The sequence below is a fragment of the Lepisosteus oculatus genome, chromosome 10 (genome assembly GCF_040954835.1).
Source record: "Lepisosteus oculatus isolate fLepOcu1 chromosome 10, fLepOcu1.hap2, whole genome shotgun sequence".
Lineage (NCBI taxonomy): Eukaryota > Metazoa > Chordata > Actinopteri > Semionotiformes > Lepisosteidae > Lepisosteus > Lepisosteus oculatus.
In genome coordinates this window covers 8,356,400-8,370,140 of record NC_090705.1, presented here as the reverse complement: position 1 = coordinate 8,370,140, position 13,741 = coordinate 8,356,400, and the positions used below count along the sequence as shown (strand labels likewise).

General features: G+C 41.6%; 1 protein-coding gene across 1 annotated transcript in view; it reads left to right on the top strand.

Moving 5' to 3' along the window:
- Positions 1–373: 373 nt before the first annotated feature.
- stk3 (serine/threonine kinase 3 (STE20 homolog, yeast)) overlaps positions 374–13,741 on the top strand; it is an 87,437-nt gene continuing 74,069 nt past the window's right edge. The window contains exons 1-4 of the mRNA XM_069194835.1: positions 374–691; positions 4,075–4,155; positions 5,555–5,683; positions 6,028–6,142. Of these exons, the coding sequence (XP_069050936.1) occupies positions 669–691; positions 4,075–4,155; positions 5,555–5,683; positions 6,028–6,142 (348 nt within the window). The 5' untranslated portion in view covers positions 374–668. The remainder of the gene's footprint in view (positions 692–4,074; positions 4,156–5,554; positions 5,684–6,027; positions 6,143–13,741) is intronic.

Sequence of the window (13,741 nt, the reverse complement as noted above, 5' to 3'; positions counted from 1 at the left end):
TTAATTTTATTATTTTTATTTGCTTTGGCAACGCTGATTGTACCTATCGGTCATGCTAATAAAGCACCTTGAATTGAATTGAGTGAAGGCAGGCACGGGTGGTTTTTCACAGCCTGTGACAACCTCACCGGTGATGTGTGCCATTTCGGAAGACGACTGGGTGTGTTTTTGGAGCATGGTAACAACAGAGTGTCAGGGCGTGATACTCCCGGTTAACCAGAGACGTACGCCCTGCACAAGAATCCCAACTGGATCCGGTTGGTGCTTCAAAACCACAGAAAAGCCCTCAGCCAGGGAGTGATGCTCTGCTTTTTTTCCCCCACCCACAATGCCGCAACAAAGCACATGTTCACTTCCTACTGGCCTCGGCGAGTAGGGGAGTCCCGACTGCAGCCCTGCGATATTGGCGTCGGTAGGGACCAGTGTTGGGGGATGACCGCCGGTGGATCCATCCAACCAGGAAAACGCGGCGCAGGAAGACACGTCCCTCCTGGAGCAGCAAGTTAGAAAGCGCTCCTCAGCGACGTCACCGGAGTGTCACCAAGAAGGCAGCTGGAGGGGCCGAATATGAAACTTGGTTAGGAGTTATACACGGCTTTTCCACCCTTTATTTTCTTCGGGCAGGGTCTGTTGTTTCAGGAGACCGGTGTTTTCGGCAGCGTCGCAGGATGGAGCAGCCGGCGCCCAAGAGGTAAAAGCAAACCGGGCGCCTGTGAAGACCGGCGGGGCGGGCTGCGCCAAACTTTCGGTTGCCTTCGTTTGTGTTGTGGTCTCGTTGTCTCCTTGTTGTTTTGTTGTAATGGTTACTGCTTGTTGCAGCTGTCGCGGTAGGCCATGATGGGTCTAGGTTCAGCAGGGTAGTTCGCGTTTGTTTTTCTTTTTTCTCTTTGCCGAGAGGTTGGTCTGGGGTTGTTACAGTCTCGGGGAGTGACTGTTTGTTTTCCTTTGTTCGGCATTTTCAAAGTGCCTCCGGTAGCCTGACCCCGGGCTGGGCTCTCCTCTCAATTTAACCAGTGAAGGGTCACTTTTCGGCAAAGCGGTGATTTTCTACGTACCGAGCAGGGATTGCATTTTTTTTTAAAATTCCAAAATGGCAGGATTCTCCTAAACGGGAGGCTTGCTGATTAAACCCCCTGACAGCCTGTCAGTGTGTTAAGTTGTAGATCTATCCCTTGGTTTGGCAAATGCTTTGTTGTGCTTTTCGTTAATAACCCGAGCGTGGATTTAACTGAAGAGAGAGCGACACGGTTTACTACATATTGTGTAAGTCGACGTGTCTGTTTTTGTGTGTGTGAATCTGCTACTCCAGAACTGGTATTTAATTTAGATAATTCATTATATGTTAACCGGATATTGATATGCCACGGAACCACGTGCGGGGTAGCGTTCACAAACAAGCAGAAAGGCATTTCCGTGTAGTGTACTCCTTGCTCTTGTTCCTCTTGTTCTGGTGCTAACAAACGGCGCAATGACAGTTCTCAACCTTCGGCATTTATAATTTACCCATTTACTCATTCTCTGTTGCCCACTATGTGTTTCTGAAATGAAACGAAATTGCAGTTCCGCCTAATTCGTGAAGTGATACTTATAATCTGTGCGAATACTTCTTGTTTGTGTGGTTTCATTTATTTTAAAATTATTTTCTTACCGTGCAATATAATAATAATGGCTAGTGTGCGTTAATTTTTGAGTGTTGAAGAACGAAGCAAATAGTTGTAAGAGAATCATAGACCAAGCTTGGTGCTGTGGGGAACACAGTGATGATTACGAGAGTAGGCTGGAGATACCGGGGAGTGGGTCTTGTTAGGCTTAGTCTTGTGAGTGTATTATTCGTAGAACTGAAAATGCCGGTGTGCAGTAGTACCACACTAAACTACCAAGGGTTATTTGTACAATCTGGCCTGTCTTCTGATCACACCTGATCTGGTTTGTACTGGGCAGTGGTGGGTGAAGTGGTCCACCATTGTTGTTAAGTCTATTCCTAGTCTTTATTCCTTTGGGATGCAAAGTGAGATGTAAATGAAAGGAATTTTTCATTGGTATAAAATAATTGCCTTTAAGTTTTTATTGCAGCACTTTGTTGTGTAAATGATAATGTAAGTGCTGGTTGCTTAGTTAAAAAAAGTTCAGGTTTATGGTATGTTTGAACTTTTTGTCATCTGCTACCATCGCTGTTCAGCTTACTTCTGCCTTCGAGGGTTCCCAGAATTCAGCACCTTCAAATCACTGACCCTCCTGCTTTTTTCTGCTCTGTTGTTTTGTTTCCTGTGCTGAATGATATTTCTTTCACATTTAGGTTTGCCTGAAACTGACATTGTAATATACAGATAACCGCTTGCGAAGATCCCAGTCGAACAATTGAGTTAAGAGACTGAAATCCAGTGATCATAGACGCATTTGATCATGTAGACCCACAGAAGACAGGAAATTATTTCAATTATATTTAACAAATAATCAGTTTGGCTGTTATGTTACTTGCTGCTGATGCTTAGCCTGAGCAGTGTGAGCTGTCTAGGTGGATGACTGAGGCTGAATCCTCTGGATTGAAAGGCGCTATACAAGAATAAAATTGATCACATGATCAATTGGTGTCCTCCTGGAACCCGAAACAAGTCTTGAAAATCCTCAAGGCCTCCGACAAAGTCAACACCATCAGATGTCTTCAGAATGAACAGTGGAAATGGACCAGTGGGCACACGTGGAAACAACTCGGAAGGGAGTTTAAAACCGAGGGAAGGTGGCTGTTCTTTACCCAAAGGGATGTGGGAGTGTGGAACAAGCTACCCAGGCATGCTGGTGAAGTTTAAACCAGATTGAAAAGAATTAGATCCTTGGAATTAGTTACCAAACGAACTACGAGTGGCCTCCTCTCATATCCTTTCTCAAGTGTTTTCCTGCAGTTCTGGATTTCGGTGAAGCTTCCCGGTTTCACGGGGTGATTTTGTCTCTTTGATATTGGTTTATGTTCTGTCACTTAATTCTTCGTTGCACCTTCATTCTTGCTGTGATCTGAGACGCGAGCTTCATTTGAAACTGCGATGTTGCTAGTCTTGTCATCTGCAGTCTCCATCTCCTGAGGTCTTTAGTGCTAGTGCTGCAAGGGTCATTTTCATACACTGTGCTCACTGAGAACAAGAGGGAATGCAAATCCAAGGCAGGCAAGGTAGTAATGGTGGCATGGAAATCGTCTTCATTCGTGTGTAGCCACACAGTGCCATGTTGATTAGTCTTATTGGAATTTGGTGTCCTCTGAGTTGGGGCCCACTGTCGGTGTGTTTTTGTCGCCTCTAAGCTGTGCTGCGTGTTGCACCTAAGATGAAACCGTTATGAGTTGTCATAGGGCCATAATGTATATGGTGTAAAAATACCTGCTATAGTCTGTAGTGACCCATGCCAGTCACCAAGTGATTTTATTTGTACTGGTTTATAAAATGGCATACTTTGTCACAGATCTGTTCTAATAGACGGAAGATCACAAAGAGGAAGATTAAAATTTTTCTTTTGAGTAAACCTCCTTATTTTCTTTTAACTGCCATTGAAATCTTCTATCAATTATCAGCTAATTTCTTCTTAATTATAGTTTGCTCGTAAATGAAGCAGTGGGGGGTTGTATCCACACGGTAGGTTTGAACTCGGTCCAGAAGGCAGAGTTCAGAAAGATATCCACAGATCTTGTGGTTTTGGTGGATTTTCTCTATCAAACTGGGCCGTCGCTGTCTGGCCTTCAGGTGACTGTGTGATAAGAGTTGGCAAGAACCTGGAGCTTGTGAGCCCTCCCTGTTGAAGCATGAAGGAGATGTGCGTCTCCTGTATATCCTCCTTTCACAGAGGGCTCAGCTCTGTCTGCAGCGTCTCAAGCAAGGGAAAACCATGGTGTCATCAGGTTCTCCGTATTATTGACGGCTGAGGTATATAATCTGCCTCTTTAAAGTTGGAATAATTTCAAGGGCTGAGTGAAAGTCTGACATGCTCAGTTAAACATCTTTAAGCAGTGCTGGTTGAAAAACAATTTTCTTTCACATATTTGCAAAAGTGCTATGTTTTGAACTAATGGCTTCTCGATTTCTTTTTCAGTAAGTTGAAAAAGCTGAGTGAAGACAGCTTAACAAAACAGCCTGAAGAAGTTTTCGATGTTCTGGAAAAACTTGGGGAAGGGTAAGGTCTACAGTTTTTTTTTAGCTATCCTACAGTCATTCTTTGCTGCAATAGATGCTTTAGTACATTGCAAGAAGCGTATTGTATGTTGGGGTATAGGAAGAGAAGATGTGGCGATCGCTTTAGTGTTGTGCATTCAGTAAAACCCAGTGCCTTGCATGACGGGCTGCCATGCATGCTGGGACGTCACTGCTTTGCCATAGAGCTTTTAAAATAGCCAAACGATGCTACACTTCCCTGCTCTATAAAACTTGCAGTGAGTTCTGTCCAGTGTACATAACAAAACCCTGAACCCCTGGTGAGTCCTGAATAGTTTCCTTCTGTTGACTTTTCCCCTGGGGTTCTTCATTCAGTTTGTCTGGGGTGTGGCTTCAACACAGCAGGATGCAAGAAGATGACAGGAATTTTATATTCATGGTTATTAAAGTTTGTCCAGTTGTGGCTGTCAGTAATGTTTTAAATGTTTCAGTGGAGGTTTGAACCAGTGCATTTTGCACTTGCCTTTTTAACACCCAACCTCCTTTGTTGCCCAGAAACTGCACAAACTAAATCTGGTACAGACCACTGCAATCATTTTTCAAGTGATGTAACCTGTATTACACTGGTGAGCACCAGCTGCAGCTTGAAAATTTTGCAAGCCTGCTTATGCATCTTGCTTAGAAATTACGCTGCATCTAAATGGGATGCCTACCTTCATAATCAGGTGCTGTAAAAAGTTTCCACCACCCTTCATTTGAGGATATAATTTGGAATTTATTGTCAGTCTCTCTAAGAGGGGAGGAGAATATGTTCAGTTTATGTACGCTTGGGCTTTGTTTCCCAAACTGTGTGCCATGGAAAAGTCTTGTTGGTGCTGCAGGAATCGGATGAAATCATGTCCAAGAAGTGTCGAACGGGAGCTTTGTTTAAATTTTTTTCAGCACTAAACCAAATATTTAATAGTTCTGTTCACTGAAAAAAGCTCACTTTTTGCATTTTGCAGCTCTGGTCAAAATGAAATATCACATATTTCTCATTAAATTGTCAGTCAGTTTCAGTTTGAAACAAATGTCATTTCCTGAATTGTAAGAGCTAATTATTTTAAAATCATTTGATGTGCCACGTACATTTGTTGATTTAAGCCTGCCGCTTGCTGAAAACTGTTTGGGAAGCACTGAGCAGGTGTGGATTAAATCACAATTCAACTACTAAATGCAAATTACAGATTCAGATTTTAACTGGAATTATTTTGTTGACGTTAGATGTTTTCCTTCTGTCTTCAAGGAGGGACTGGCGAAGGACAGCTAAATCAGGCGGTCTAAAATTCTGATTTAATCGGCTCTTTTATTTAATCGCACAGTCGTTAAGTGAAGAGAACAAAGCCAAAGAATGTCCTTTTTGATGTTTGATTCTTTTTCAGGTCTTATGGCAGTGTGTACAAAGCAATACATAAGGAATCCGGTCAAGTTGTGGCCATCAAACAAGTGCCCGTCGAGTCAGATCTACAGGAAATTATTAAAGAGATTTCAATTATGCAACAATGTGACAGGTATGGGTAATGAAAATTGACTTCCTTAGGGATCTGAACAAGCACATCTACAGTATATTGCCTTTGCTGTGGGTTTCAATCAGAATATTTTTTTTTTAAGTTAGAGCTTTAAACTTTCATGTGCCAACTGGGTTTTATTCTATTTCTGTGAGTTTCATGACAACTGTTAATGTTGTCAGTACATAAATTTGTCTTGTTCTCACTTTTTTGAAGTAATGTTTTGCTGCTGACTCAAGGGAAATGCAACCAGAATGGAACCCCAGCAAAACACGGCTTGCTTTTGGATTCACAGTTTTTATTTGGCAATTTTCTGATTTCTTTTTTGTTTCGTTTTGCCTTTTCAGTCCCTATGTGGTGAAATACTATGGAAGCTACTTCAAGAACACCGACCTGTGGATTGTAATGGAATACTGTGGAGCGGGGTCGGTATCGGACATTATCAGGCTCAGGAACAAGACGGTGAGTTGTTGTGCTTCAGTACGAGGCGTTTACGAAAGAGCTGGTAAAATAATTAGGATGTAATCGGTGGCTAATCTTATTCGTGGTCCTTTGTGGGGGGGAAAAAGTAGACATTAGTGGGGATGCAGCATTGAGCAGTGGTACCTCCTACTTCGCAGGCTCTGGGTTCGAGTGAGGTCTGACCGCCTTCTGCGCGGAGCTTGCCTTGCATGCACTCCACGTGCTTGCTTTTGCTTTCTCCGGGTACTCCAGTCTCCGTCCCGTGACCCGGAAACGTACTGGCTGGTTTAATTGGAGTCTCGTAAGTGTCCTGGCTGGGTTAATTGACGTCTGGGAATTTCCTGGTGGGGTTCATTGGTGTCTTGGAAATTGCCACCCCGTGTACTTGTGTGTGTGTGGGTGTGTGTTCCACGATAGGTTCTGGGTTGCTGCTACCTTTAACAGAAGGACGTTTTAGTGGATCGATTAAATTTAGTGTGTGTTCTGCGGGGGTTTATCAGACACTTTGCGCTCATGTCTGACATGTCCCTGATCTGTGCTCACTAGGTTTGTGAGCTTCTGCAGAGAGTCACGTTGTATATACCTTGTAACTTTGTATAGAAAAACGTTTTGAATGTTTAGTTATTATTTTATTGTATTAATGTTGATTGAAGGATGCTAGCCTCATCGCTCAAGAGAAGATCATCACTGGTGAGCATTTTGTGTTCCCAGTTGCTCAGTTTTTAAATGGGTGTGTGTCGTAGTGCAAACGGGTGTTTGCGTCCTTCTCCTAGGAGGTCTTGAAAGCATTGTCACGGTTATTGCAACTGGATCTGTACACAACAGAATGCATGGCCTTTTATTTCAGCTTTCTGATCTGGATAAAGTTTTCAAAAAAACATCTGCTTTCCCTTTTTTTTTCCCCGTCCCTTTTGAAATGGATATTCTTGCTAATCTCTGCCTTGCAATTAATTGTTTCTTAGTACTCGGTTTGAGTTACTCATGCATTTTGTGTTGTGGCTCAGTTTATCAGGACTAGAGCGTTCACTACAACATGAAAGATCCGGAAGGAAAACCGCGGAGCCAGAAGGCATGTGGTAATACATCTAGAAATGAACAGCCAATAATGGCATTTCATTCTTTAAGCTCTTTGGGGCGCTTTAACTTCAGTGGGAAATGCCTGGTTTGTTTTCTGCCAATTTGCAGGTTCTCTGCAGAGCATGAGGGAGTCAAAGTGGGCTGTTCTTTGACTCTTCAAAAAAATGTAGAGAAGCAGGGCAGAATGCAAGACGACAAGCTGGCCGAGCAAGCTCTTCAGTTTCTGAAATCTTTTCGGACATGCAGTGTTCAGTTTCACATGTAGGGTGTTCTCGTCTTTGTCATGGCCCGATACTTAAGTGCCAGCAGTCCTGGGTTTGTGCCCCCTCTTGTGCTCATATGGGGGCAACGTAGGGACGTCGGTGAACCCCAACAGTGTGCTGTTGGACCGGGGGGGTGAGGAGTATCATGCAAACTCCACATAGAAGGATATCCTGGCCAGGAGTGATCCTAGAGCTGTGTGGCAGCAGTGCTAACTGACACCCCCCCGCCGCCACCCCTTTAGCTTGGGATGTTGAAAAAATGGGCACTGGGTTTTAACTGGGAGACGAGAGCACTGCAGGTTTGTTTTCCAGAGCCTGTCCTGCTGCTCAGTGGACAGTGTACAGAATGTTCATCATTTCCTGTTTCTGATTCCTTCCCAATGCCTCTGCACTATCTGGGTTTAAGCTGCATGATTTAGGATCGAATGGGAACCTCCACTCCCTGAAGCCAAAATATCGCACAAACCTTTCTTGTTCTCGGTTCTCCTTTTATTTTCTTACGTTTTGACATTCCCTGTTTGAAATAATATAACAGAGAAGTTTGCTCACTATAATGCAGTGTTAGTTTGAGTAATTGCTGTCACACCACAGTGAAGGGAAGCAGTCAAAAAGCAGGGTTCATGAGGGAAGAGAACTTTTGCAAAATGCACTCGGGAGTTTACAGAAACAAAACTTTCCCTGGCTTACGTAATACTTAAAGGTTAGTTTGTTGGCTGCTCCACTGTGGTTTAGCTCCGAGCTGAATGTTTTTTTTTTTAACCTGTAAATACAAAGCTGATGCTTTGAAAGAAGATTTGAATCTTCTGTTTCTCTTTTAGTTCAGTAGAAACAAGAAGAGATGGAATTTCCTTGTTTTTACCTATAAACCCATCTCTTGATTTTAAAGTTTTTTGCTGTGATGATGAATGCATTTTCATATTTCAGATGATTTTTGCTGATTTTTGTGCAACAATGAAGGCACGTTGCTCATAGCTGAACAGAAGATGCCTACCTTATAGCCTGACCTCCCACTGCAGCTTCCTGCAATATACTGTAATTCCTCAGTGCATATGCCTTCTACTTTTTACACACTGTACTTGTATATTTGATTTTTTTAACTACAGTAATTAATTTTAATTATAAACTAGCATTATCATTCTTATTTTGTCAAGTGCTCTGTTAGGGCAAGTAGTTTGGGGGAATTTTCAAGATCCTCTGAGACAAGTTGGTAACCTTTACATTTAAAGTAATGGAACATTCGTTCCTGGTTTCTGAATTTTAACCTTAAGAACATTTTCGAGGAGATGGAAGAACAGACAAGGTTTGCATATGTCATTTTGGGGGTGTTCAGTTTTTAATATTGTTATACAGTGCAAAATTGTAAGGCGGCCTTCCTCCGAGGGCCTGCTTTTTTTTACATCTATTACCCTGTGTTCAAGATTATTACTAGAAAAGGTTAAGTCATGTCAGAGCAAGTGTCTGTAAGTCTATGCTCTGCTGTGTCTTTCTCGATAAAGTTACAAATGTTATACCTCCGAGACCCTGTCATTTGGCCATGCTCAAGTGTTGTTAACAGAATGACAAGAGGCCTTAAGTGAATTATTTCCGGATGGTTGAGTGAGATAATTGCAAGTACAGCTATTTACTATTACGATAATTATGTTCCTTAAAAACACTGCCTTCTCAAAAGTCATTTAATAATACCCATTGATTCAATGGGAATTAAGGAGTGAGGAGGTCTGGTGTCTCCGTCAGGGTTGTATTTATCTGTTTTCATGCTCTTATGATTTTGTGTGCAATCTTGCATAATAAGTGTTTTTGTGATCATTCTAAATACATAAAACAATGCAGAGGCAAATAATGGAAGGTTTGCTTTAGCTGTTACTAAAGCATTTTCTGTGTTCTAGGTAATGATAAAGGATGAAAATATGACTTGTCCAACATTACCCTAAACGCAAACTATGCATCAATGCATGGAAGAGCAGAAACATTGCATGCATTAAAACTGGGAATATACCTCTTTCATTCTCTACAGCAGTGCTGGGTTATTTCATTGCTATTGCTTTGGAAGATTAGAGTACATTGATACTGGTGTCCACATAGAGCAGCTGTGTCAAAATGTTGTCAACATAACAATGTACATCGGCATTAACATTTAGGTTACAGTAGCGTCAAGCTACGGCTCCTTTACACAGATTCCAGCGACCCTTTTGTGTTTTTTTCTGTGTGTGTGTGGTCTGTGTCATCCTCCAGGCGAGATACAGACCCAGTTGCCCAGAACATGTCCTCCATGTTGGTGCACAAACAGCAGCAGACTAATGTCGCCTCTGGTATCGGGTTTACAGGCCTTCAGCACAGTCAGGACCCAGAAGATGCTTTAAGATTAAAAAGGGCAATATAGGATTTTTAAATTGAGCGAAACTATTGGTTTCATTTCCTAGTTTTGTAGTGAATGCATGCTTGTCAAAACTAGGACATGATTCATCAGTGAAGAAAATGAGTTAAACTATTTTCCCTACCTATTTGAAAATATAATTTCAGGCTCGTTCTACTTTAGCTTACACTTTAGGGCACTGTAAGTGAAATGAGAGGATACTGTATATTATGAATGTTGTGTTTTTTTTTCCATCAACACCACCTAGCTGTTGAATTTCATTAGATTTCCCGACCTCGTGCACATTATGTTTCTAAAGCTGATTAAAAGGCTCCTCAGTGCGCTTCTGCTTTTTTAAGATGGACGAAAGCTCGTTAAGTCCCATCGTGCGTAGAGGAACTTTGACAAGTTTCCATATTTGCATTCAACAGAAACAGAAGTGATAAACTGTGAATGTTTTTTTGTAAATGAAATCGATCATAAGATGAGCTTGCAAAATTCAGATCTGGAGATTTTATGACAACAGGGATGGAATTTAGACTACGTTTTTGTTCAGTTTTATTTTTAAAAGGCTGAAATTCTCTTAAAACTAAAAATTTCCCTCCCCATTTCCTAGAAATTTTAACTTAAAATCATTTTCTTGCAGTATTTTGTTCACGAGGGCTGGCATGAGTGCGCTGTGGTTAGCTTTGCAGCCTCACAAAGCTGTGGCCCTGAGGTGCTGTCTGTGTGGAGTCTCCATGTTCTCCCCATGTTCATGTGGGTTTCCTCCCACAGTCCCAAGGCTTTCTAGTGGGATAGTTGGCTGCTGGGAAAACTGGCCCGAGTGTGAGCGTGCGTGTGTCTGTGCTTCCGCCTTGCCCCTCCAGGGAGTACCCTGCTTTGCGCCCCCTGCTGGCTGAGATAGGCTCCAGCACCCCCCGCAACCCTTGATTGGATGCAGCGGTTCGAAATTGGATGGATGGATTGTATTCACGAGAGTGCAAAAGCATAACCAGTTTGATTTGGTTCCATTCTTTTTTTTTCTTTTTTTCAGCTGTTATTTTTTTCAGGTTTGCAGATTTCATTGTCCAAGAGAGAATTAGATATATGACACGGTATTGATTACATATATGGAACTGTACAAATTTTAACTGAAATAGCTCATGTGCAGTCTTCTACTTGGAAGTCTTTTGTATTGTTGGACGTTTAGCACATATAATAATGGATCTGGGAGCTGTAAAAAAAGTATTATAAAAGTTCCTCATCCACAATTCTTAGGATTTCAAGATTTATATATCTCCTCACTAATGCTTATGGTAGATACATTTCTGGTTTAAACATGGAAATGAGTTGCTGCACTATATAATGAGACACTTGGTAATTTTAAATTAACTCGTAAATTAAAGTCTGAAGACTTTTACAGCTTCTGGCACTGCAGACATGGTAGTTTCACTTGACCTTGCGGAGTCAATGCTAAACAGATTGAAGTGTGCGCTGTAACTGATATACAAGGTACTAATACCCTGAATTAATTTTTATTAAAATGAAAAATCCCTGCCTTCTCCTTCAGATGTAACTTTAAACGTTGTGGTGCTGGTTTTGTGATTGCGCTGGTGAGATGACTTGTAAAGCAGGTTCTATCCAGAGCTTGGTATGGTCCTGAACAAGCAAACCCTTACAAAATCTAGTGGCCAAAAACTCCAAATCAAATTAGACCATAATGTCTTATTTTTCTTTTTTCATCTTAAAGAAAGCAAGGTATTTGGACAGCGAAAGGGGCTGAAAAGAGAGCACTAAATAAATACTTCCATTAGATGCTATTTGTTAAAAAGGTATTTTATGAATGTGCTGGAGATATTGATATTTTTTCTATTTTTCTGTATGACTGACTTTAGGTGTTGAGGCGACGTCTTCAGTTTCATTGTTACATAAGTAATAGATTCTCCAGGTCAATTCAGTTAAACCCAGTGATGGCGGAGTCTCCTCTGGTCCCAGCTGCCTGACCTCATCTTCTGTGTGACTTCAAGCAGATCAGTGTATCTCACAGGGGATCCTGAGCTCAGGGAAGTGTGTGTCTTGCAGTCTCCTCAACTGGCAGTACCTGGGTTTTGGGCCGCTGCTCAATCTGCCAACCAGATTCCAGCCAGAAACCAGTCTTTCCAACTCCAATCCGTGGAACTGAGGCGTGTGATACGATTCCGTTGTATGCAGGTAGTCGAAACAAATACAAAATGTGACGCATCACTTAACGTCTTCTAGACAATGTGGAGAAACAGTAGGTAAGGTAAGCAATGTTAGAATGTATAGTCAGTTGCCTATAATTTCAATCAAGGGCTGTTGTCCTAGAATTGTACATGGCAAAAGTAAGGCTTCGTTTAGAATAGTCTACGGTTTTGGTCAACAAGTTATAGAAAAGGGATTGCTCTCTGGAATCTGTCCAGGGAAGAGCAACCACATACATTCTAGGGCATATAGAGAGCAACCTACACTGCCAGCCCGAAAGAACTGAGCCTTTTCAATCTTGGATAAAGTAGACTGCAAGGGGCACTGATGCATATATTCCAAATCATCGGGTGCATCCTGAAGGACTTATTCAGAATAAACAGTGAAGCACAAACCAGGGGCATGCTGGTAGAAGCTACACGGTAGTGCATTTAAAATGGAGAAGAGGAGGCTCTGCTTCACACAAAGGGTTGTGGGAGTATGGAACAGGATACCCAGCCATATTGGTGAAGCGGATACCCTGACTTCTTTCAAGGAATGGCTGGATGAGATCCTTGGTTTGTAACCGTTCTTGTGTTCTACAAGGCGGGCTGCTCTTCTGTCACATGAACTGAGAGGTTCTCAAAGTCTTGCGTTGGTGTTGTGCCGCAAGGACTGCTCTAGTGTCTTATTCTGTACTACATTTTGTGAGTGTCCCTTCTCAGACAAAGGTGTGATGGGTGGTTTGTGAAAATAGCTTAAAATAATTTGCCTGCAGTTCGTTCTCTGTGCATAATCCCTTGTGATTTGTGTTTTCACATTCTGCAACCCTGTCAATACTGTTGGAAGTAGGAACCTATTATTCGTCTGTAATTTATTTTGATACTGTAGATCAAAATAATGGAGAAACTGCAAATAAGCTTAGTACAAATAACGTTTTCATTAACGTTTCACCAGTTATTGAAAGGCGTTTTGTTGGAATCATGTAATGGTGTCCATTTAACCATAAATTTGATTCATTCATCTTTAAGCACAGAGTGAAACCACGTTGTTCTTGCACAGAAGCACATTGTTAAATCACAGTTTAATGTTAAGAACATTAAGCAAAACCTTAGAAAACAAAGATGCAGAAGACCAAATCTGCCACTGATGATCTTGACAATTTTGAATCAACAAAAGTGATTAAAACTACATTTTTGGTGGGAATCTAAAAAAAATGTATTAAAACTGTAACAAAGAAATGCATTTAAGAATTAGTTTTAAAACCAAATCAAATACATTGTCTCTATTTACTTCACCTTTTTTTGGAACTTATGGAAACTCTGGGGAAAAATGCAGGAACATCATCGCTTTGTTCAAAACTGAACAAAATGCAAAAGCATAACAGAAAGCCTTTGAAGAACATAACCAAGTGTGAACGGTACTGGGTTTGTGGTGTTCTGACAAGGACGTCGATCTGATATCTTCGAGTATGAAGACACTCTGTATTCATTCAGGGTCATCAACTATCCCCAATGCTACACTGTTGGAACCTGGTCATTATTAGACATGTATGCTTATAGATGTGTTCCAGAAATGTGTAAGTAATGGTAGTAACTCATGAAAGTGCACAGTTCATGACAAAGATGTGTCCTTTGTTGCTATTAAATGTTAATGCTGGAGGCCCAGTCAGAGCTCAAGAGTTACATGGCATAAAGATTAGTTAAATGGGCTTTTGGGATC